This window comes from Zootoca vivipara, chromosome 13, assembly GCF_963506605.1.
Source record: "Zootoca vivipara chromosome 13, rZooViv1.1, whole genome shotgun sequence".
In the NCBI taxonomy this organism is placed as follows: Eukaryota; Metazoa; Chordata; class Lepidosauria; order Squamata; family Lacertidae; genus Zootoca; species Zootoca vivipara.
In genome coordinates this window covers 22,473,057-22,497,466 of record NC_083288.1, presented here as the reverse complement: position 1 = coordinate 22,497,466, position 24,410 = coordinate 22,473,057, and the positions used below count along the sequence as shown (strand labels likewise).

Below are 24,410 nucleotides of genomic sequence, written 5' to 3'. Positions count from 1 at the left end.
AGATCACTGGTGGGTCCTGACCCACAAGCCCCAACTGAGGGTGGGGACCCATCATCATTTTCTTCTTTTGTCTCAAGGTTGTAGGGTTGTTGTTGTTGTTGTTTTAAGAGGAGGAGGAGTTGGGAGGAGAAAGGAGGAGGAGAAAGACGTATATAATATGGGTCCCATATTCCAAGTTGGGGTTAAAGGTAGGCCCTGCATTTCCAAACCATATTAATAGATTCCACCACACCTCCCACAGCTATTTAGCTGTTACTGGAAATTCCAATTTCCAGGATAGCTAAATGAAGCCTACACATGTAGAGGCAGTGTGTCAGCCATTGTCCAACCCGCAGGGCTCACGGCCTCGATGAGTTGCACTGATTCTGGAGCCCGTGCCCACTACTAGCATGCAGCCCCCAAAGCGATGCCTGCAATGGGAATGTGACCCTTGGGTGATGAAGGTCTTGTCACCACCCCCGTGGCTCCAAGGTCTAAGGTGCAGGGTTCTCAAAAGGGGTTTCTTGTTTCCTGCGCCCTCCAGAACGTCTTTGAGAACAAGCCCTCCGTGCCAGAGTACAAAGTAGCCTCGGTGCAGAAATCACGCTTCATCCTCCTCCACTACAGCATCTTCAAGGCCCTGTGGGACTGGCTCATCCTCCTGGCCACTTTCTACGTGGCCGTGACTGTTCCGTACAACGTCTGCTTCACTGACACGGAGGATAGCTTGGCGGCCGCCCGCAGCACCATCGTCAGCGACATTGTTGTCGAGATGCTCTTCATTGTTGGTGAGGATTGCAAAGTTGTGCTTTACCTGGGTGCCATTGGGTTGGGGCTGCTGCTGGTGGGCAATAGGGGAGATCTAGCTCTGGTGAAACCTGCACAGGGATGTGAAGTGGGTGTCAAACAATGCTGCAGTGGAGATCCCCTTCATTGCAGTCTCTGTTAGCCACACTGCCTTTTGCATACACACCATATATTTTTTTTAAAAAACCCTTGAATCCTGGGAACTGTAGTTTGCTACAGGTGCTGGGCATTGTAGCTCTGTGAGAGGTGAACTACAGTTCCCAGGATTCTCTGGGGGTTTTTTTAATGTAAGATGTGTGCACAGTCTAAGGCTATACAACAAACACAAACTTTTCACCATTGACGGTATTGAGGCTTCAGCGCCAAGCCAGGTTTTTTTTTACTCCTTCTGTACCTGCTTTAACATCCAGCCTGATTAAGAGTTCTGTTGATTGCAAAAGCTTGCTTGCTGTTTTCTGACATGTTGGTTGGTCTAGTAAAGGGACTTGGAATTTTCTAGATGACAGTTTTTGGTTTATTATGGTTACAATTATTATCCATAGGTTATATATATCTCTGTCTGAGCCATACGTGGTTCTTTCCCTCTCCATTTTACCCACACGACAACTGTGTGAGGTAGGTTAGGCCTAGAGACAGTGTCTAGCCCAAGGCCACTTAGTGAACCTCATGGCTGAGTGAGGATTTGAACTCTGGTCTCCCAGGTTTTATCCCAGTACCCTAACCACTGCACCACACTTCCACTTGTTCTGTGCCTAGAAAACATGGGTCTGAGCAGTTTCCCACTTGACCTGCACTTTCTAGGCGTGTGTCCGAGTGGTTTTCCCCTTGCCTCACTTTTTCCCCAGGGAAAACCCACTCTTTAAGTGCTAAATTCCGAAATGCTCTGATTGAGCGTCAAAAAGTGGTTTTCCCTTGGGGAAAGCATCAGAACAAGTGTGGATAAGCCCCGGGCCTCAACTCTTTGCCATCCATACTAGCATAACGTACCTCTTCCTCCATTTAGCTGATTTGGAGGGTTTCATTCTGAGAAAAGCTTATTAATTTGGCATGCAGAGAATGCCCAGATTATGACGTCATTGATGCTGCTGTGAAATAAAGTCCTGGTGCTTTGTCCCTGCTCTACTAAACTACCACCGGTGTCAAAGTTCATGTAACAAATATGATGCAAAATAAAGAAAATGCTTAATTCTCAAAGACCCTCAATTGTTATTAAATTATGCCGTGTTTCCTCTCCCATTTACAACAATTACAGGGCAGTTACAGTCATGTCTGTTCAGAAGTGATTCCTCACTGAATTAAATGGGGCTCACTCCATTTATAGCCAGGATTGGGAATATGTGGCCTTCCAGATATTGCTGGACTACAATTCCTATTATTACTCCTATAACTCCACCTCCTCCTCCTCCTCCTCTTTCTATACCACCCTTCATCCGAAGATCACATGGCAGTTTATAATTTAAACACAAAAATACATGCCATAACAACAACAACCAGCTGAATCAGCTGAGCAAATCCTCTTGCCTACCAATATCCTTTTTGCAACTTCCAAGTTGTCAAAGGGCAGCCCTGACCATTGGTCATGCTGGGTGGGGATTCTGAGAACATCCGAAAGGAGTTCCCTTCCCTGGGATGGGGGGTTGCATTAGACTTGCCTTTGAGGTGTTAGATGAGATGCCACATATCTACATGGGTTTAGTGAGTGGGTAGGTCAGGAACAGCAGCCTCCTTACAGCTTTTCATTGGCTCCATATCGGCAGCATAACACAGTAGAGTATATCCAGCTATACTGGATACTGGTGGGCAGGCAAGGAGAAAATTGGGACCGTGCGACTCTTAGATTTCTACTAATCACACCTGGTACATGCCTGGCTTCCCCCAGTGAATTCTGGGAATCATAGTTCGCGGTGCTACTGCAAATACTGTGTTAGAGAATCTCAGGCTCCCGAATCTGCAAGTTTCCAAAGTGACCTGATGGGGAGAGATAGAGGGTGACTCAAAATGGATTTCGATGTGCAGCAGAATTGAACTTCCGATGTGTCTTCAGGTATTATTAATTGTGATTAATAGATGGTGGGGAACTGCTGGCCCTCCAGAGATTGCTGAACTACAACTCCCATCATCTCTTGGCCATTGACCATGGTGGCTGAGGCTGATGGGAGTTGTAGTTCAGCAGGATCTAGAGGGTTCCCCACACCTGTACTGTATGCTAGGGAGAAGAAACTGTGCGGGACTATCTCCAGCTTGCTGCCCTGCTTGTGAGCTTCCTTTGGAGGCAGAGCCTGGGGCTGCGTGGCCCTTTCGCTTGATGCAGGACAGGTGTGGGGAACCTTTTGCCTGCCAGATGTTCCAGAACCACAACTCCCACCAGCCGTTGGCCAGGGATGGTGGGAGTTGTAGTTCAGGAACATCTGGCAGGCAAAAGGTTCCCTACACCTGAACTAGGAAGTGATCTATGTATGCCAAGCATCCCCAAACTGCGGCCCTCCAGATGTTTTCGCCTACAACTCCCATGATCCCTAGCTAACAGGACCAGTGGTCAGGGATGATGGGAATTGTAGTCCAAAACATCTGAAGGGCTGAAGTTTGGGGATGCCTGATGTATGCCTTTGCATTGTTGTTGTTGTTGTTGTTGTTGTTGTTGTTGTTGTTAAGGTGTCACGTTGTGCTCGCACATTTGATTTGACATAAGGCTTCCACATGTCCCTCTTCATGTGGAAGACGTGGTCTTGGCACTGCCTGGGTTGGGGGACATGACCAGGAGCACACATATGGTTTGTGAACTTACTGCCTCTTTTTTTCCGATAGACATTATTCTGAACTTTCGCACCACGTACGTCAGCCAGTCGGGCCAGGTGGTCTATGACACCCGTTCGATCTGCCTCCACTATGTGGCGACTTGGTTCTTTGTGGACTTGATTGCAGCCTTGCCCTTTGACCTCCTCTATGCCTTCAACGTCCCTGTGGTGAGTCTGCCTTTAAATCTGCCCCTCTGAATCAGCAAGAGGGGAACGCTGAGAAGCGGCCCTCGGGCCTTTTCGGCTGGAATTGCTGAGCTGCCTCTTTCTAAAAAGAGATGCCTGCCTGGAGGTGCCACCCTCTGAACTGCCTGATCTGAAGCAGGTCCCTTCTGCTCTTGCAAGGAGGAGTGTGCTCATTACAAGAAGTGATTCACACATGATGAAGCGCCACAGAAATGATACGCAACTTCGAGAAATGCCCCACACATCATCACCCCTAATGGGTGCAAGGTGACTTGGCCACCGAGCAGTATCAGAAGATAACTTTGCACGTCCTCAGGGGCACAGTTAATATAATAACAATGGTAAAAACATAATTTTTATAGCACTTTATTATCTCAACAGGTCTCACAGTGATATTAAAGGGTAGGTCAGTATTATTTTCATAAGTATTACAGTGGTACCTCGACTTACGAATGCCTCGACTTCTGAAGGTTTCGACTTCTGAAGTCCACAAACCCGGAAGTATTTTCGCCGCGCATGCGTTCTGCTCATGCGCAGAAGCGGCGTGCGCGGTCTGTGCATGCGCAAAGCGCAAAATCGTGCTTTGCGCATGCGCAAAATGGACGCTTCAACTTACGAAGGATTCGACTCCCAAAGAGCACCACGGAACGGATCACCTTCGTAAGTCAAGGTACCACTGTACCGGGGGGGGGGGAGTGGCACTATAGAGTGCTCATTTTCAGGGCTCCAATCAGCCAGTCATGCCTTCTGAAAGATATGCCGTTCCTTTCCCCCTCCCCATTGGCTTTCTCTACACACACACACACACACACACACACACACACACACACGCCAGTAGCTGATTTCAGAGTGGCTCCAAATTTTGTTTTTAAATCAACTAAATCAGGGGTGTAGAAGAGCCCATAGCACTCCACATGTTGTTGCACTGCAATTCCCATCATTCCTGACCATTGGCCCTGCAGGCTGGGGCTGATGGGAGTTGTAGTCCAGTACCACCTTGAGCGCTACAGGCTCTCCATCGCTGAACTAAATGAAGCCTGTTCTCTCTCTGCCCTGCTGCTGCAAGGCTCCTTCCCCTGTAGCTAATCCCATACCCTGTCTCTGCTGCTTCTTGCTATTGGATGCACCTTTATTTCTTAGCCTCGCTTTCCCGGGGGGCTCATTAAGCAGCTTGGCGAAGTGTCTCATGCTAACATGAGGCCTTCAACTAATGAGGAAACTTATGCAGTTGCTAGCCAGCCATTGCTTTCTCCTGGCAGCGTGCTGAGCAAATGGAGGTCACTAGGTTTGAACTCCTTGCTTCCAAATTTAATCTTGTCAGATTCCACCTGCTTTTCAAAGTAACAGTGACTTCACCTCAGTCCTGCAACAGTGGGAGTTTGAACCAAGACCTCCAGAGACCTGGCAAACGGCAACTCTTCCATTCTCAGAACTGCAATAATCGGCTTCTGAAATAAGAACAAACTGCAGAACCCAAGGCTGTGTGCACACTATACTTTTAAAGCACATTTGAATCACATTCTTTCCCTCAAAGAATTCTGGGCACCTTAGTCTACCCTCACAGAGCTACAATTCCCAGAAACAAACTACAGTGCCCAGAATTCTTTGAGGGACTGAATATGCTTCAAATGTGCTTTAAAGTCACAATATGTGTATGCAGCCTTAGCCTGCTTTGAAGTCACAAAATCTAATTTCTGGAAGTGCAATGGGGGCTGGCTGTGGCTACTCAGTTGTGATGGGGGTCCACTCTGCATGTGCAGAGGGGAACTTTGTCTTGATACAACCATTCTTCATGTGGTTTAAGCTCTGGAAAAGTTGCACAATTTGGTGGGGTGAGGTGAGGTGAGGTGAATGGCATCTGTCTCAGGCCCCTCCTGTAAGCCCCAGTTACCTTAATCATTGTTCTCAAGCTCCAATCACAGCCATAGCTCAGTGGCAGAATAAGATTTCAGATTTAATGCCCACCACCAGCACCTCTTAATTTAAAGGACTAAGAAGAATAAGACTAGGGAAAGACGCTTGTCGTGAGTGTTGGGAAAGAGTCCAAGTGCAGACTATGATTTATTTATTTATTCCATTTATAGCCCCCCGAGGGAAAAACCTTTCTTCCCCACCCATTTATCCTCATATCAGCCCTATGATGTAAGCCAGGCTGATCACGCATTCAGCTTCAGGTCTAAATGCATGGTATGTTAATGCTGTGGTGAGCAATCACATTGCAGGCTTTCTAAATTAAAATATCAGGTACGGGGAGTGGGATAGTCAATGTCACTACAGTACAAGAGCAAGTTGAATCCTTTCTTTCCCCACCCAGCCATAATCATCAGAGGGGGGGGGAAGTACTGCAGAAATCAGTATTGGCACCGATGAGAGTCCTGCCACCCTAATACTAATTTCCATTGGAGTGGTATGATGCTTGCCAAGATTATAGCTGGGGAGGAAAGGCTTAAACAGGGCATCCCCAAACTTCGGCCCTCCAGATGTTTTGGACTACAATTTCCATCATCCCTGACCACTGGTCCTGTTAGCTAGGGATCATGGGAGTTGTAGGCCAAAACATCTGGAGGGCCGCAGTTTGGGGATGCCTGGCTTAAACCTCCCTCCCGTGTGCTGTGCTGTTGGTGACTACCCCCACCTCCAGCCACTTGCCTTGCCTATCTATTTTTAAAAAGAAAACTCTAACCATGTTGTTACTATGAAGTACAATTAAGCCCTGAGATGGGATTTGAACCTAGGTCTTTGCAGTTCTAGCCTAACACTGTTACCCACACTTGCCCACACAAGAATTGCCCAATGCAGGAGTAATCTGATAAATAGTGGAAAATTGGGTTCCACTCAGCATCACAGAGGATTTGTTTTGGTGTTTTTAGGTGGGTGGATCAATTGTCACTTTCTGCTACTCCCCTTTCCACACTCACTGCTTCCTCAATGCTCTCAGGTTCTCTCCCCCCCCCCCCCAGCCATGCTTGTAATTATTTGTGGTGCACTCCTAAATGGAGTGTGGCTATATATATATATATATATATATATATATATATATATATATTCCTTTCGATCCCTAAGATTTGCAACAAACACACACACACACACTCCCAGAAAACTGCATGCTAAAAATTGCATGCTGAAATTTTGCAGTTGCCTGAGTGTGTGCATTTGCACACTTCTTGGATGGGATTTAAAAAGGAAAAGGCAAGGTTCCTGTGAAGCTGAGTGCATGCCCTATCAGTACTTAGTTGGCCTAATAGAATAAACAAATTAGACGGCAAAGACAAACACAAAAGGGAGCACCTGGTATAATCAGCAGGAAAGATCAAACTTGCTCCTTGTATACAAATCCAGGTTCCTTCCAGTTGTGGACTACTTCATTGGATAAGTCCTATACCACTCTTGCTTAATAGTCTAACAGGCAAAAAGCAAGGTTTTATTTAGTTAGTAGCTAAGTTTATATCCCACCCTTGCTCCCAAAGGAGCCCTGTGTGGCAAACATAGCAGTGGCCAAACAATACAATTAAAAACAAAATAGATTTTAAACAATTAAATACATCTAAAAAGCTGTGGTCTATACCACTGAGCCTAGGACTTGCCGATCAGAAGGTCGGTGGTTCAAATCCCTGCAACGGGGTGAGCTCCCGTTGCTTGGTCCCAGCTCCTGCCCACCTAGCAGTTCAAAAGCACATCAAAGTGCAAGTAGATAAATAGGTACAGGTACAGCAGGAAGGTAAACGGCGTTTCCATGCGCTGCTCTGGTTCGCCAGAAGCGGCTTAGTCATGCTGGCCTCGACCCAGAAGCTGTATGCTGGCTCCCTCAGCCAGTAAAGTGAGATGAGCGCCGCAACCCCAGAGTCATCCGCGACTGGACCTAACGTTCAGGGGTTCCTTTACCTTTTTAAAAGCACGTAAAACCATCTCAAACTAATACTTTCAAGTATGTCATGGACAGTATCTTTCAGTCATCAAATGCCTGGGTAAACAGGAATGTTTTTAAATTCCTCCTGAAAGTTAATAGTGAGGGAAGGAGACACACCTCACCAGGGAGAGCATTCTGTAAACAGGGAGCCACCACTGAGAAGGCCCCGTCACAAGTCAATGCCAACTGGGGAGCATGTAATATCCATGACCCACTCTGATTAATTTTTCTCCCTTCTCCTTCCCCAGACCTATCTGGTGCACCTGCTGAAGACAGTGCGCCTTCTGCGCCTGCTCCGTCTCCTCCAAAAGTTGGACCGCTACTCTCAGTACAGTGCTATGGTCCTGACTTTGCTCATGTCCATGTTCGCCCTCCTGGCCCATTGGATGGCTTGCATCTGGTATGTCATCGGCCGGCAGGAGAGCAACGATCCAGTGACCTGGGACATTGGTGAGCTTAAGGAATGAGTGGGCAGCCCTCCTCATGGAAACCCTGAGTGTGTGGCTCTGAGTGGAGCAACATGCGTCTCCTTGTGGGAACCCATAGCAAGGCTGCTGTGCATCCTGGGAAAGGAGTGGGCGCTGAGCAAGAGGGCTTAAACAAGCATGCTCTCTTTTCTACTCCTTGGGCAACCTTTGAAGAAGAAGAAAATCGAATAGATCTGCATGTTTACAGCATGGTTCAGTTTGACCCAGTAGAGAGCTGATGTTGGAAGGGACAGAAGGGCTAGTATCTGTAACACCACCAACACCTCCTCTTCCCCAATCTCTGGAGCAGTTTACTAACTTTTAAGCAAATGTTTACATTTTCAAACATGAATGCGTAAGCCGGGGGAATGGAGCCTATGGCCCTCCATGTTTTGTTAGACTCCAACTCCCTTCATCCCCAACTACTGGCTATGCTGACTGGGTCTGATGGGAGTTGGAGTCCAGCAAAACGTGGAGGGCCACATATTCCTCATCCGTGCTTTGGCAGGCTGTTGAGGGCAATGCTGGCTTCTGGGATTCCCCTTCTGTGGGAGCTTTTTCTGAGAAACTCTCTGGAGTGAGGGGGAGGGCCCTGGTATCTGCACCGTCTGCTCCTAACAGGATTAACCCTTTACTGTGCCCTGCAGGCTGGCTCCACGAACTGGGCAAGCGGATCGAGGCCCCCTACATCAACAGCTCTGTGGGAGGACCCTCCATCCGCAGCGCCTACATCGCTTCCCTCTACTTCACCCTCAGCAGCCTGACCAGCGTGGGCTTTGGCAACGTGTGTGCCAACACAGACGCCGAGAAAATCTTCTCCATCTGCACCATGCTCATTGGCGGTAAGTCCGTCACAGGCAGGGCTACATATCTCTCGTAACAACAAGCGCCCCGTGAAAAAAAAATAAGCATAGGGTCTTGGCGCTGGTGTCCAGCATCCAGAGAAACTTGGTTTCCATTTTGCCAGAAAGCAAGTTTCTAGTCCTTATCGTTCGCAAATGTGGGCAGGGCCTAGCGAAGTCTTGAAAGACAAGGTTGAGATGGGGGACTACTAGGCAGGATTTTTTTCACATGCTAAAAGTAGGGCATGCGTTTGGTGCAGAGTGCTTTGCCCCTCCTAAAGATAAGCAGAAGTAGAATAAATTATGCACACAAAAAAACCCTGTACCCACCCCATGCAATGCAACATTGGGGCTACCTCGGCTCATAACTTAATCGGGTGGGGTTTTGAGTGGTGCTGTTAGTTGCCCAGAGTCCAGGGATGAATGTGAGGGTGTGATCTTCACCTTTTTGAAGTGATTTGAGAGGTGAGCTTTGATAGTTAGCTGTCCGCCTGCTGTCCCCCCCCAGCTGTAGGGCAGCTGAGGCCCCACTGTGCACCCCATCCCTATGGGCGCCACGTGCCCCATCTCATCCCTAGGGACGCAGTCTTGTCCCTATGGGTGCTGCGCACCATCTGGTACACAGCGCCCATAGGGACGGGACGGGGCATGCAGCGGCACCCATAGGGACGAGGGGCACGGCGGTGCCCATAGGGATGGCACGGGACGCCGAGCGTATTCCACTAACCACTACTCCACAGTGACTTGTGTTCCATCTGTTGGGAATAGGATACCAATCTAGATAAGCCCTAGAGGGCTCTTCTTCTCTCACGCCCCTTTCCTCCTCTCTGCCCCAGCTTTGATGCATGCCGTGGTCTTTGGCAACGTGACAGCTATCATCCAGCGCATGTACTCACGCCGCTCCCTCTATCATACCCGCATGAAGGATCTCAAGGACTTCATCCGCGTCCACCGCCTGCCCCAGCAGCTCAAGCAGCGCATGCTGGAGTACTTTCAGACCACATGGTCTGTCAACAACGGCATTGATGCCAATGAGGTAAGGGCGTCTTGCTCTCTGTCAGTTTTAGGCTGGATTCCTGTGCCCCCTTATTATAGAATAAGCACAACTGAACTGAATGAAACTGACTTCTGACCAGATGTTCATAGGACTGAATTTTACTATTAACCCCCTTCTAATGGTCACGATGATTTGGGAGATCCCCCCAAAATCTGACTTTCTGCAGTAAGGAAAGTGATGGGGAAATATACTAGGAAAGTGTGAGATAAGGAATATTTGAGATGAGGTTGTCTAACCTTCCCACAAACAAAACAGAATGGATAATTAGCCAATATTGTCCAAATTTTCTGCAAACTTTGTGAATACAAATCAGGAAGGATGCTCAATGGAACAGGTCATCTGACGCTCTCGGCTCCTCCTTTCCCTTCAGCTCCTGCGGGACTTCCCAGATGAACTACGAGCAGACATTGCCATGCACTTGAACAAGGACATTTTGCAGCTGCCGCTCTTTGAGAGCGCCAGCCGCGGCTGCCTCCGCGCCCTTTCCCTGCACATCAAGACATCCTTCTGCGCCCCCGGGGAATATCTCCTCCGCCAGGGAGACGCCCTGCAAGCAAATTACTTTGTCTGCTCAGGCTCCCTTGAAGTCCTCAAGGACAACATTGTACTGGCCATTTTAGGTAAGACTCTGGGAGAGCCGCACAGTGCAATCTGTGTCTCTTTGGGGATGTGGGGCTGGTCTCTGTATTAGGGCCAGGCTGGGACCACAAGTAGGCTCTGCGTCGGAGCTAGGGCAAAATTCAGTTTTGTTTGCATTTTAATGAGAAACTATCTGATCTGCACTTCTAAAACTAAGACATGAAATCTGCACTTCTCCAAATTTTGTGATGCAGTTCTCTGGTCAAGCAGTTTGTAAAGCAATGTGTATGTTAGGGGGAAATGTGCACAGAAATGCATATATTGGTTAAACTAACTGCAAAAAATCATTATGTTAGAGGAGGGGTCAGCAAACCTTTTCAGCAGGGGGGCGGCCCATTGTCCCTCAGACCTGGTGGGGGACTGGACTATATTTTGGGGGGAAATATGAACGAATTCCTATGCCCCACAAATAACCCAGAGATGCATTTTAAATAAAAGGACACATTCTACTCATGTAAAAACATGCTGATTCCTGGACCGTCTGTGGGCCGGATTTAGAAGGCGATTGGGCCGCATCCGGCCCCCGGGCCTTAGTTTGGGAACCCCTGTATTAGAGGAACTTGCTTACAAGAATGTGTGCATTAGACAAAACTGCATACAAAAGTACATTTATTATAAGAAATTTGCACTAAAATGCTGGTGGATTTTCTTGAGGATTTCTGTTGAATCTGCAAATTGCTGAGGAAATGTGCAAAACTGAATTTAAGATATGAAAACTGAGAAACTGAGGGCAGATCCACCCCAGGAAGTACAGTAGTACCTCGGTTTAAGAACAGTCCTGTTTACGAACGATTCGGTTTACGAACTCCATAAAACCAGAAGTAGTGCCCCGGTTTGCAAACTTTACCTCAGTCTAAGAACAGAATCCAAATGGTGGATGGGCACCGGCAGTGGGAGGCCTCATTAGGGAAAGCGTGCCTTGGTTTAAGAACGGTTTCGGTTTAAGAACGGACTTCCGGAACAGATTAAGTTCGTAAATCGAGGTACTACTGTACATTAACAGATATTGTGGGAAGTGTAGTTTCACCCTCAAAGAGATGCAATTCCCAGCAAACTACAGCTCCCATGATTCTTTAGGGGAGGCCACATGCATTAAATGTGCTTTAAGTGTATAGCATGGATCTGTCCTGAGACAAACCAAAATTGACAAATTAATCTATTCCTGACCATTAGCAGTGCTGGCCAGGGCTGATGGAGAGTTGGAGACAAACAATACAATGGTACCTCTGGTTGCGAAAGGGATCCGTTCCAGAGGCCCGTTCACAACATGAAAAGGCAGCATCCTAAAACATTGCATCTGTGCAGGCGCATGACATAATTCGGCACTTCTGCGCATGCATAAAGTGCGATTTAGTGTTCCTGCGCATGCGCGCGTGCCAAACCTGGAACTGACCTGTTCTGGGACTTCCAGGTTCAGCGCTTCCGTATCCCAAAAAGACGCATCCTGAAGCAGATGCAACATGAGGTATGACTGTACCTGGAGGTCCACAAGTTCCCTGCGCTATATTAATCCTGCTCTGGAATACGCCATTGGCATAAAGGGCTGGGCAGCTGAGGGCTGAAGCCCAGCAGGCAACAGCTCTTGGTTTGATGACAGGGAAATCCAGGTTCCTGCTGTCCAGTCCAGAGACATGTTGCTGACACAAGGGACACCCCTTGTGAGCCTGGAAAAGGCTCCGAGACCTGAAAGCACGCACAGCTCAATAGGCTAGTCCCAGCCTCAACCCCAGCCCATGGGACTCCCAGTTTGAGCCTCTCCATCTGAAGACAGGGGGAGATGAGGGGCCACATGAGTGGCCTCCCTGCTTCTAACCCCATTCAGGCGCTCCCCAAATCCTGACTCGTCTTCCTTAGGTAAAGGGGACCTCATTGGGGCTGACCTGCCCAATAAAGACCAAGTAATCAAGACCAATGCAGACGTCAAGGCACTGACCTACTGCGACCTCCAGTACATCAGCCTGCGCGGGCTCTTTGAAGTGCTGGAGCTGTACCCCGAATATTCCGCCAAGTTCATGGCCGACATCCACCAGGACCTCACCTTCAACTTGCGGGAGGGCAGCGAGATTGAGGTAGGGCTGTTTGTATGCTGCAGGTGACCCTGATCCCTGCCTATCCTGCCCCCTTTCTACCTGTACTTCTAGCCATTTGACCGCACAGGGCCAGTTCCCACCAAGACCAGACCCTTCCGCTTCCCCAGGAATCATTCACATCCCCTGCTAAAGACACCACATCCACCACCATCGCTCCCAGGCCACGAGAATCCATGTTTCCAGAGCTTCCGACTTCATCAGCACCCTTCCATCATTTGCATCTTGCCGCTTTCCCTGAGCAGGCAGAGAGAGAGAGAGAGAGAGAGAGACTAGGGCCACATTTATCATGTGGCTTGTGCTGAGTGAAAAGATCTTTTTCAAAAAATTAATTGCCAGCATGGGAAGGAGGAAGCAAAGAGTTAAATCTGCCCTAGCCCCTGCCATCATGCAATAAGAGTGTGTGTGCTGTCAACCTGTGAAAGAAACAGCAGTCAAGGGCAAACAATGTGAAAAGCGTCCCATCCAGTCTGACCTACTTCCCCCACCTGTTCCCCAGATCCAGATAGCTTTCATAGGAACATAGGAAACTGCCTTATACTAAGCCAGACCGACAATCCATTGAGCTCAGTGTTGTCTACACTGACTGGCAGCAACTCTGCTAGGTTTCAGACAGGGTTCTCCACCAGCCCTACCTGGAGGAGCCACGGATCAAACCTGGGAACAGAGCAAACCATTGAGCTGTGGCTTTTCAGATAGAGACAGGCAACTGTTTCTGTGGCGTTTTAAGCATCTGTTCCCAGAATCTCTGCACACTCATGCCTTTTGCACTGCTGTGGCCTCTCGTCAAATGTATCTTGCATGTTTCTGAAGTGCTGTACACAGCACAGACGATGGCATCCTCATTTCCGCAAAATGAAAAAAGCCTCTTCTGGGTGTGTGTTTTTTCAGAGGGGAGAGTGCCGGAGGCATTTGTGGGGCTGTCTGCCTGGGAAACTCTTATTTACGGATGTTCAGGTGGAGAAGGGGTTATGGCAGGGCCTAACACAGCTTGACTGCCCCTCTCTCCCACCCCCATTTGAATGCAGCTTTGCATCATACCTTGCTAGGTCCTCAACATGGCTGCAGGCCCAGGCAGGCAAAGAGTTCAGGAGGTTAACTATGACCCTAGGGGGCCACCATACATGGCTGGTGACAGGCCAGTGCTAGCATGCAAGGAAGGAAGGGGAAGTGGTCTTCATTCAGTCAGTACCCTGTGAGACTCTTAATTTCAGGGGCATGGGTTCAAGCCTGCATTTGGCATCGCGCATTGTTCCACCTGCATTGCAGGGGGTTGAACTAGATGACCCTTGTGATACCTTCGAACTCTATCATTCTATGATTCTATAAGGCACTGTGGTGGTGGGAGATAAAAGCAGGAATTGGGGTTTGAATGGTGCAGCAATAATTTTTTAAAGCAGGGATGGTCAACCAGTGTCTCCTCAGATATTCTTGAACTCCAGTCAGTGGTGATGGGGTTTTTAATTGAACAACATCTGGAGGGCCACAGATTGCCCAGACCTGTTTTAAAGTGTTAGCTGCAGCAGTTTGTGTGTTTGTGAGTTCTTTTGGGCAGCAAAATGCCACAGGTTGGCATTGGCTGACTTCATAAGTCTAGGTTACGCAATTAGCAACCTATACAATGATAGCAATCCCAAACAAGGCTTTCCCCAGGTGGCGCTGTGGTTAAACCACTGAGCCTAGGGCTTGCTGATCAGAAGGTCGGCGGTTCGAATCCCTGTGACGGGGTGAGCTCCCGTTGCTTGGTCCCAGCTCCTGCCAACCTAGCAGTTCGAAAGCATGTCAAAATGCAAGTAGATAAATAGGTACCACTACAGCGGGAAGGTAAACGGCGTTTCCATGTGCTGCTCTGGTTTGCCAGAAGCGGCTTTGTCATGCTGGCCACATGACCTGGAAGCTATACGTCGGCTACCTTGGCCAATAATGCGAGATGACCTAATGGTCAGGGGTCCCTTTACTTTACAATGATAGCAATCCCAAACAAGGCTTTCCCCAAGTGGGGCTGATGTATTCAGTGATTCCATTTAAGCACATGAATTGGTATATAGACACATAATTCAACATTCTATGAACAACAGCCTGCTTCTTTTCAAATGGCAAATTTCAGCCTGTTGTTGCTGCAGAGAGAAGCTTGAAGGTGTGAGAACAATGGTAAAATCTCAGAAATGCGGGGGGGGGGGACTTCAGTGCCCTGAATAGCTATGCGCTTGACTATAATAGAAGAATAAATGCTGCAAACTCATCAAATACAATATATGCACAACTGAAGCAGGTGGTAGAATTTTACCTGCAAGGTTCATTGCACACAGCCCAAAGCCAAATCTAACTGTCCCTCTCACTGGAGCACCTCATGCCGCTAGAACAGAGCTCAAAACTCAGTTATTTGCAGGATGCACTTGAAGTATGGCATGCTGAGGTCTGAAAAGACTCCTTGCAGAAGGAGAATAGTCCAGTCATTCAATAGGACTCATGCTCATTGAACACTGCAGAACAAGAAGAGCCCCGATGGATCAAAGCAAATGCCTAGCCGGTCCTGCATCCCATTTCCCACAGTGGCCAATCAGATGCCTCCGGGACAAGCAGGGCAAGAGTGCCATAGCTGTCTCCTGCCCTTGTTCCCTAGCAACTGGCATTAGGAGGCATGGCACCTCTGATCCCGGAGGTAGCATAAAGCCAGCATGAGGGGTGCAATATAAATTCATTTGGTTTGTATTAATTCACCCTTCCTGAATTAATATGCACACTCCTCTGAAATTTGCACTTGCCTAAAGTTTGCGCTGCCAAAGAACGCATAGCAAAATGGGCCTGTTGGTGAAAAGTGCACACACAAATGCACATTGGTGCAAAAAGGTACCAAAGTGTGTTTTAGCATGGGGAAAGTGCTTGCAAAAATGCAGTGCACACCCACCCCACCCTTGGGTGTTAAGAAAACTTTTGCCTCTTCTTAAGTGCAGGGAGGTTTGACAAGTTGGATCGTTCCTTCTTCTGACTCCTTGTTATCAAGCTTGCAGAAAATAGCAGCAGTTATTTTTGCCAAGCTTTCTCCCCACAGATTTAAAAAAAAACACCACAAAAAACTGCCTTCGTTTTTAATGGAGGAAACAATATATTTTCTGCTCTCGATACCTCTTATATCAATATCTCCATATAAGATTCCCCATCCCTGGCCTCTCCCAAATGTGCTTCTCCTGAGGTGTCACCAAAGCTCAAGAGTCCTATATGGAACAGTGATATCTTGGATGTGTTTGTATTGGCGGTGAGGTCAAGAAAGGAGAGTGAGGACAGTGGAGCCATGAGGCAGAATATGACCGCTACCTCAGGCAGTACGGTAGATACTGGAGGCAGTGGGAGCTTCAGTGAGGGGCTGAAGGCCAAAACTGTACACATGGCTGGTCCTGCATCCCTGCCTGCCAACCTTCTGCCCTCAGTGTAGAAGTATGCAGCTTCCAGCTCAGTTGACCTCTATATGTGAAGGTGGGGTCCCTTGTCTCAGGCAGCATAATGTCTTAGACCCTGGGAGATTCCCCACCACCACCAAATATTGGTTGCTAACTGACGCCCACGGCCAACAATCTAAAACTTGAAAGACCGATGAGTCCTGGTGCGCATGAATTGAAGTTGCCATTTAAGTCCTGGCCACAGCTTCCCTCTCTTCTGCCTGAGGGCCAAAGCAGACATCTTTTCTTTGCCTGGAAAATAGCTCTCTCAGTGTATGCATATATAAACTGATTTGGACCAGGGCTGGGCAGCTGGGCGGGGGGATTTGTGGGAATTAGACTCTAGTTCCCATTTGCAGAGTGTGTGCAAGACAGCCCTGGGTGGTTTGACCCTTTAATTAGTTCTCTTTCTTTCCCTCCTATAAAAACTACGCAAGAGAGATTAAAGTTTAAAAGAACATGCTGTATAACTTAGTGTGCTTTGCAGTTGCAGATCAAATGTACAATGCAGGTGGGTGTTTCTTAAGTAGTTAAAACATCTTACATAGATTAAACTGTTACAGACTAGCTAACATTTACAGACTCAGAAGCAGACAGCAGCACAACAAATATGCTGCTCTGTTAAGACTGCTCAACTAACTGCCTTAACTGAACCAACTGCCATAACTGCCACAGAGCATATGACGTCATAGAGTTCTACAACTCTTGCAATTAACCCTTTACATATGCATAGAATTATTATGCATAGAAGATATGCAGCCCATAGAATTAAACCCCTCTTTTCCACTGTTCCCCAATGGAAACTACTAATCACTCCAAAGTTGCTGTTAGCTACAAGCAGTGGGGGGAAAGGCAGGTGCAATACAAGTTTCTGTCTCTCGCTCCCCCTCCTGCCTACGGTTAATAATATCTTCAGTGAGGGGGTGGAGAGGATTTAAATAAGTAAACAGTGCCGAAGAATAGGTTGACCACCCTCCCCTCCTTACCATGGCTCTGATCCCACTTGCCCACCTGTTTACTAAGCCACAAGTCCAACAGAGGTTTATTTTTAAGACCTGGTAAACATGAACAACTGCTGACTGCATCGCTCAGTAACTCATTTTAGGCTGAGGCCACATTGCCTCCCCTTACTTTCCGTTTCCTCTGCTGTTAGACTTCACACCTCCCAGGAAGCAGTGCTTCAACTATTGAATAAGGACATTGCTAAGAACAGAATGTAGCATCCCCCATAAGGTGTTTTCAAGCAAGAGAAAATACGCCTAGAGGCAACAGCGTCTGGTGCCCATTGTACCCATTGCAAGCAGAACCAACAACAGGCAGAGCCAACTCATTCCAGTTTTGCCCCCATCCTCTCCTCCGGTACAGTCCACCCTTGGTTCAATGCACCAGCTCACTTCTCCTCCTGTTTGTGTCCTCCTCCGTCTACACTTTCCCCTCGGCTGAACTTACCCACCTACCCACCCTGCTGATTGTGATGGTGGTTTTTGTCCACTAGGACCAAGACCGTGACCAGCCAGTAAACGCCCGTAGGCTCTCCAACAGCCGTCGGATGGTAACATGCTTTGGGCACTACCGGCCTAGGCTACATTCGAACCAGTGACCTAGAGGTGAAAGGTCGTGTGCCCACCCCGCCTCCCGATACAATCCTGCCCTCCCTCACCCACTGCCATACCTCATTGCTCCCATCTGTCATCACAATGCCCCCCCTCATTCCCCTGAACTTTCTCCCCCTATCCCTGCCTGCCCTCCTGACACTTTGCTGTAGCACATGGAAGTTTGTCCATCCCTAGAATGGTGTGGGTGGTGGAGTGCAAATAGACAGAAAGGGCGCACCATGAGCAGAGAAGGAAAATATAGGTAGAATGAAGACTGGTAGAATGAATGTGCATGGGAATAAGAGGAGAGGTGGACTCTAGTCTGCCCTGCGTGTGTTCAGTAGAGCACGGGGGTTCTCTGCATATGTTGTAATGGACACACATAAGGAGGGAGGCAGAGCCTTCCATTGCAAGCTTCATTCTGCCCAAGTCTGTCAAATAGCTACTTGGCGTGATGGCTGGAGATTGTGCCCTATCTCTAGGGACCAGGGACCAGGGACACAACAAATACCAGTTGCTGGCACCCTCAGGAGAGGAGTGTGCTCTAGCTCCTGCTAAAAACAATGAATGGTTGTCAGTTTGTGCCAAGATGGTGCAAGAGAGGCTTCCTAGAGGGGCCAGAACCAAGGTGAAATGGCATCTGTTTCTTCAGCTTTTGGTTGGGTGGTCGTCAGTCTGGCAACCAAGAATGGTCAGCTTTGAGGCAACAACCCTGATAGACTCTGAAAGAGCTATCCAGTCTTTCTTGTTTGATTGTGTTGTTGCTGTTTTCCTTTCTAGGGACTTCTCCGATTCTCCAGGTCCCCACGTTTATCCCAGGTAACTTTTTTGCTGCAGGAACAGAAGGGCACAGGGGTGGGAGAAACTGCATTGATTACAGCCAACATGAATTTGGCTGGGTGGGTGGGATCTCAGGAAATAATAATAATAATAATAATAATAATAATAATAATAATAATAATAATATCTTAACTTTGCTCTTAAGTTGCTTGCAAAAAACTTGAGTTTGTACTCTCCTAAATTATTTCCCCTACACCTGAAAGCCTGAAGGCTAAGAGCATTTTCACCCTGGCTTGCGGTGCAAATATGAACTAGTTTGAAATGCTTATTTGCATGACAAATTGATACCCTCCACCTAAACAATGATCAGATGGTCACACATCTGAGCTTATTAAATTTGATTTAAGCCTCACCTAAAAGAAAGCTGCCTTTCCATCTTCTGAATCTTCTTCCTTCCTTCCCTCTTGTTTAGCCTCACCTTGAAAGTGGTGCTGCCCCCGAGAAGCCCCTGCCCTCCATCCAGGAGTATGGCGAGGACTCTGAGGACTTCTTCCAGCCCTCGCCAGCCACCATCACCCGCCGCAAACTCCTCTTGCCCAACCTCAACAGCCCCGTGAGGCGCGGCTCCTTCAGCAGCCTGCTAGGAGATGACCTGCGCCAGTTCTCCGCCCTGCGGCGAAATTGTCGCTCCCCAGCCCACTGCAACCGAGGCCGTAGCCCCTCTCCCCAGTGTCGCCGGGAGGTGCATCTCTTTGATGAGGGCAGCAATGGCCGGAAACCTGGCAAGCTCCTCATTCCCTCCCTCATGAACTATGGAACGCCAAACCTCAGCCCCAGGTAAGGGTCCTCATTGCGTTCCTAAATGGCCATAGTAGACAAACAGATTTGGCTCGTGGGGTATGATCCGCTGGGAAGTTCTCCTGCGAAAGCCTCAATTAAATGAATAGGATACGTTCAAGAATGAAGCCGTGGCTTTCTGTAGCTTCTTTCCATTTAGCTTAGATTTAGGTTGAAGAACTTCCTAGCACTGGGGTGTAAGGTGGGTGTCAGTCAGGTAGGTGTCAGCAAGCCAGGTCATCCACAGGGCAGGCGCGCACACAGAAGGCATGGAATGCGATTAGCTTTTTATTAGCAGAAAAACAACAACACAGCAATGTCCTTGGTTCGTCTCAACTCAACGAAGGCTTTGCTGAAACTTAGCTCTAGCCATGCCTCTTCCTGACTCTAGTCTCTCTCTCTGGATCGCTCCGAAGCAGATGGAAGGTGCATCAAGGGGGTGAGCTCCTCCTGCAGGCCTGTCTGGCACTCCTCAAGCAGGGGGTCAGAGTGGGAGGGGAGTCAGGAGGACTGGGACTGTCTGCATGCACGCTGCGACTCTCAGCTTCTAATCCTGTCCCGGAAGGCCCTCCTTCTCCTGACCCCCCCCCCCTTGATCTCTCAAGTCTCCTGCTTCTATCAGCTCCCAGCTTATCCTTTCTGCTGGCTGCTCCTCAGTGTCCCACCACCAGGCTCCAGGCTCTAAGGTGTCATGGTGTCATCTTCAGAGCCCTCCCTGGAGAGTTCTTGGGAGTCAGACACCCATCACTCCTCCTCATCCATCCGGCCCCTGACAGTGGGGGGGTCTGTTTTCCATCCAGTGCTCCACTTCCTCGGAGGGATAGACTGCCTCTGAATATGGAGGTTCTAAATTCGATATTCAATCGCCGCTGTTTGACCCTGCCTTACCACTTTTGGACTCCACCCCGCCGCATAAACTAATCTGTCTCCCACCTCCCTAGAGTCGTGGATGGAATTGAAGATGATGGTGGCGCATCAGAGACACAAACCTTTAGTTTCAATGTGGATCAGCCCACGCAGAGCTCGGCGCAGGAGCCTCCAGTGTCAGGTAGCGATGGCAACGGAGGAGATGGGTCCGTCCACCTGCCTTAGAGAGCAAGAAGCCACTTAGCCATCAACCATTCAGTGCTCATTAAAGAAATGCCTCGCACACCATTGAGCAAGCAGATTCAGCGCTCATTAGTGAGCCGTCAAGTTAAGACTGGCCATCTCTTCAGTTGACCCGCCATGATTGTATTTCTCTTAAAATAGTTAACATGCGACAGCTCACTCAGAGAATGAGTTGGGAACCATGGGATGTTGCAGAATGGCTGGGTCTAATGCCCCCTCCAGCATTGTGGCTGGATTTCCTAACAGGCCAAAGTGGGGAGGGTAAAAAGAGCCAGGGGGAGGGGAAGCCCACATGGCACTCTCCGGTTCTTATTGGACTCCAACTCCCATCATCCCCAATTGTGGACCATGGTGCCTGAGGATGATGGGAGCTGCAGTTCAATGACATCTGGAAGGCCCCATGTTAGCTGCCCCTGAGCTAACTGCTTCTGTGGGGGCTTCATTTCTATATGGCTAGATCTTGACCCCCATCTTGTGACTAGAAGAAGTAAAATGATTTATAATAAAGAAACTTGTGCAATTGACATAGGTTGCAGCAGTCAGCTTTTCTTGGGGCAGAATTAGGCCGGGTTCCCCCCTCCCCGAAGTGATAAAGCTAGATTTGGACTATACCACTTTTGACTGCAGACTTTTGACTGCAGACCCTGCTCCCACAGGTCCCTCTGCAGGTAGAAAACTGTGTGGCAGGGGAAAGAGATAGGCCAGAAGCCTTCTCCGCAAGATCCACTTATTTATGAATGGCTTCTGCCCACATTGTAATATGTAATATCCTATGCACCCCCGAAATCTATATCTGACATGGTATAGTCCAAATGCAGGCTTACCACTTTGGTGAGAAGTAGTCCTTTGTTCTAGCTAGCAGTACTGAAGCTTCATTATTTTAAAAATAACTATTTTAGAAAGAAATATGCACAGTTCAGGTTTTAGGGCGACAGTGGGGAACCTCAGGTCCAGGGGTCTGATGTGGCCCCCAGTACCTCTCTGTGTGGCCCTCACTCCTCAGTGGCCTTGCTTTACACCCTCCTTGAATATTTTTGCCCAGCTGGAATGTGTCCTTGGATAATGCCTCTTGCCTGCCTGGATAGAGAAGAGGTTGTGGAGAAACTAGCCTGTTGCAAAAAGCTACTATTTATATTCATTGCCCTGTCCACTTTTGCTTCTGGCCCCACCCACCACCCTTGGGCTACAAAAAGCCACCCTCCTTTTTTTAGGGGTTTGCTCCATTGTGACGACCCCTTGCTCATACAAGCACAGTGTCAGAGGATCGGGCAGAAGGCAAATTGCCGCAAGTATTTTCTCTAACCCTCTCATCTCCCCCTCCCACTCCTTGAATTTCCTTGCAGGGACGGAGCAAACCAACCCTGTCTCAACTGCAGAAGCTGACGAGGTAAAGCAGAACATCCGAAGGCTGAATCAAGAGGTAGGAAGCAGCAGGGCTTTCATTTGTGAGTCACTAGGGCGCAGTCCTGGCATCAGTTTTCCCTGCTGGGGCTGTGCCCTAGAAAATACAAAGTCAAGTTTAAAATGCCTCTGAGCATGGGCAAAGTGCATTTGCCTTGCCACCAAGTAAGCACAGCACACACAAGACATCAAGGACTAGGGGAAACTCTAGATCAGGAGGTGCTGTTTGCAGGTGTCTCTTTAACCCTGAAAACTAAGCATGTTGGGGAGATGCATAGCTGCCAAAACATCACCACTAGCTGCAAATGCCAGGTTAGTTTAGTTTAGTTTGTTTGTTTGGCTCGACTGCATTTATTCCTGCCCCCACCCCCCACTCACCCATGGGGGAAGGAAAGGGATGAGGGGGTTGATTTTTCTGTGCATCCGTGGTGTTGGCGTTTCTGACTCAGGGTGTCAGGGTTTAAAATTAGCACCGGGTTGGTGACAATTTCATAGCAACAAAGCCAGCCTTCTCTTTCTTCTTCTCCTCTCCCCCCCCCCCCCAGAAAACAAGTTGCCTGTGTGTTCTGCTCCTCATTCTTCATAGGAGCCCATCTCAGGAAGAGCTTTTTTACACACACACACACACACACACACACACACAGTCCCCGCCCCAATGTCCTGGCTCCTCCCCTTTTCCCAACTGCTACAGAAAAGCCTCAAAGACGTTGAAATGGATCAGATCAGAAATAAGAGGTCCACAGCCAGTAGCTGTGTCTTTCTGTGTGGACACATGGAGGCGTCAGGCCCTTGCAGAGGGCATTCTCGGCACCAAATGGATTATAGTCATTGCAGCAGAATGAACTTCAGATTGACAAATAGTGTGGGACAGGGGCAGCATGGGGATGATGTCGCTGTGTGTGTGGACCACCTCAGAAAGCCGCCTGCATTGATGCACATTATCACACAGTGCGTACATGCTCGTCGCGAGGATGTAGTGGTTAGTGTGCAGGACTAGGACCTGGCGAGACCAGGGTTCAAATACCCACTCAGCCATAAAGCTCACTGGGTGACCTTGGGCCAGTCACTTTCTCACAGCTTAAGTTGCCTCACAGCGTTTATGTAGGGATAAAATCAGGACGATGTATGCCGCCTTGGAGGAAAGGTGGGATATAAATCAAATAAATAAGCAGGCATGACACTCTCAACGTACTCTATATAAATGCTAGGTACTGATTTTTTTTTTCTGGTTTCCCCCAGATCAACAACCTGAACCGGGAAGTCTCCCAACTCAGTCGAGAGCTGCAGCATCTGATGAGCCTCCTTCAGAGTCAGCTTGCCATCCAGCCTTCCTACGCCCCTGCCGCGAGCTGCCCCCACAACTGTGGCCAGACCTCGCCTTCCCCGCCTCCCACCAGCAGGCTGCCTTCGTCCCAGAGCATGCCGCCCCTCGGCCCCCCGGCCTCCTCGAGCGCAGACTTTTCAGCCTTCACCAACTCCCTGCCGCCTTCTGCCTCGTGCATAGAGCACTTGGGACCCGGGGAGCAGAGGGGTTCCACTTCCTGTGGCCCCACAAGCCCCACATACCAATACCACTCCCTATGGGCGGACACGGGACACGGAAGCCACCACTGTGGCCAGGCAGCCAAGGGGACTTCTTCCCGGTCGAGCTCGCCCACGCCGTGCCCCCTTAGTTCTCTCTCCCCAAGGAACTCTTTCTCCACTTGTTCGGGGCAGGGCTGCCCGCCACCAGCACGCTTCCACTTCCGGTCAAGCTCAGAGACCTTTCACTGATGCCAAGTAGCCTCCTGCCACCACACCTTCTTCCTGATGGTTGCTCAGGGCTCAGGACTCTGCAGAGAAGGCGAGCAAGCTGTTGGTTTTTTTCTTTTTTTTCTTTTGTAACCAGTAGATATATTTTTTAAAATTTCTCCATGCGGGAGGCAACTATTCCCATGAGAGCCAAAATGAAGATAAATTTTGGGTTCCAGATTTAAGTGAACATTTGGGTTTTCAATGTTGTTTTTAAAAGGCATTTTTAAAAGAAAAAACACAGGCAGCTGATTCGTGAATCTTGCCGGTGCATTTTGAAGGCAGCGACTGTGTTTGCATACAGTGCTTTTCATTGTCCCAAGAAGCTGAACACATTATGATTCAGCACTTAATCCATAGCTTCCTGCTACATGCAAACTTGGAAATTCTGGCCAATGGCTTTGAAGCAAGCCAGTATATTAAACCAGCTTCAAATCATGGCTTCAAGCCCAGCTTGCTTTGAAGCTATGAACCAGGGATGAGGAAGATGTGGCTGGACTATAACTCCCATCATCCCCAAGCACTGGCTATGCTATCTGGGGCTGAATAGGAGTTGGAGTCCAACAACACTCACAGATTTGGACCCTGTCAGCATGGGATGATGGGAGTTGTAGTCCAAACCATCTGGAAGGCAGCAGGCTGGGGAAGTCTGCCTAACAGCATCAAATGGCATGTTGCAATACTGTATATTGT

General features: G+C 48.7%; 1 protein-coding gene across 1 annotated transcript in view; it reads left to right on the top strand.

Moving 5' to 3' along the window:
* KCNH4 (potassium voltage-gated channel subfamily H member 4) overlaps positions 1-23,699 on the top strand; it is a 49,501-nt gene extending 25,802 nt beyond the window's left edge. Inside the window, exons 5-16 of the mRNA XM_035135492.2 lie at positions 524-767; positions 3,592-3,749; positions 7,923-8,124; positions 8,789-8,983; positions 9,820-10,019; positions 10,411-10,660; positions 12,534-12,748; positions 18,579-18,617; positions 19,051-19,415; positions 20,357-20,463; positions 21,869-21,945; positions 23,166-23,699. Coding sequence (XP_034991383.2) covers positions 524-767; positions 3,592-3,749; positions 7,923-8,124; positions 8,789-8,983; positions 9,820-10,019; positions 10,411-10,660; positions 12,534-12,748; positions 18,579-18,617; positions 19,051-19,415; positions 20,357-20,463; positions 21,869-21,945; positions 23,166-23,699 — 2,586 coding nt within the window. The remainder of the gene's footprint in view (positions 1-523; positions 768-3,591; positions 3,750-7,922; positions 8,125-8,788; positions 8,984-9,819; positions 10,020-10,410; positions 10,661-12,533; positions 12,749-18,578; positions 18,618-19,050; positions 19,416-20,356; positions 20,464-21,868; positions 21,946-23,165) is intronic.
* Positions 23,700-24,410: the final 711 nt, after the last annotated feature.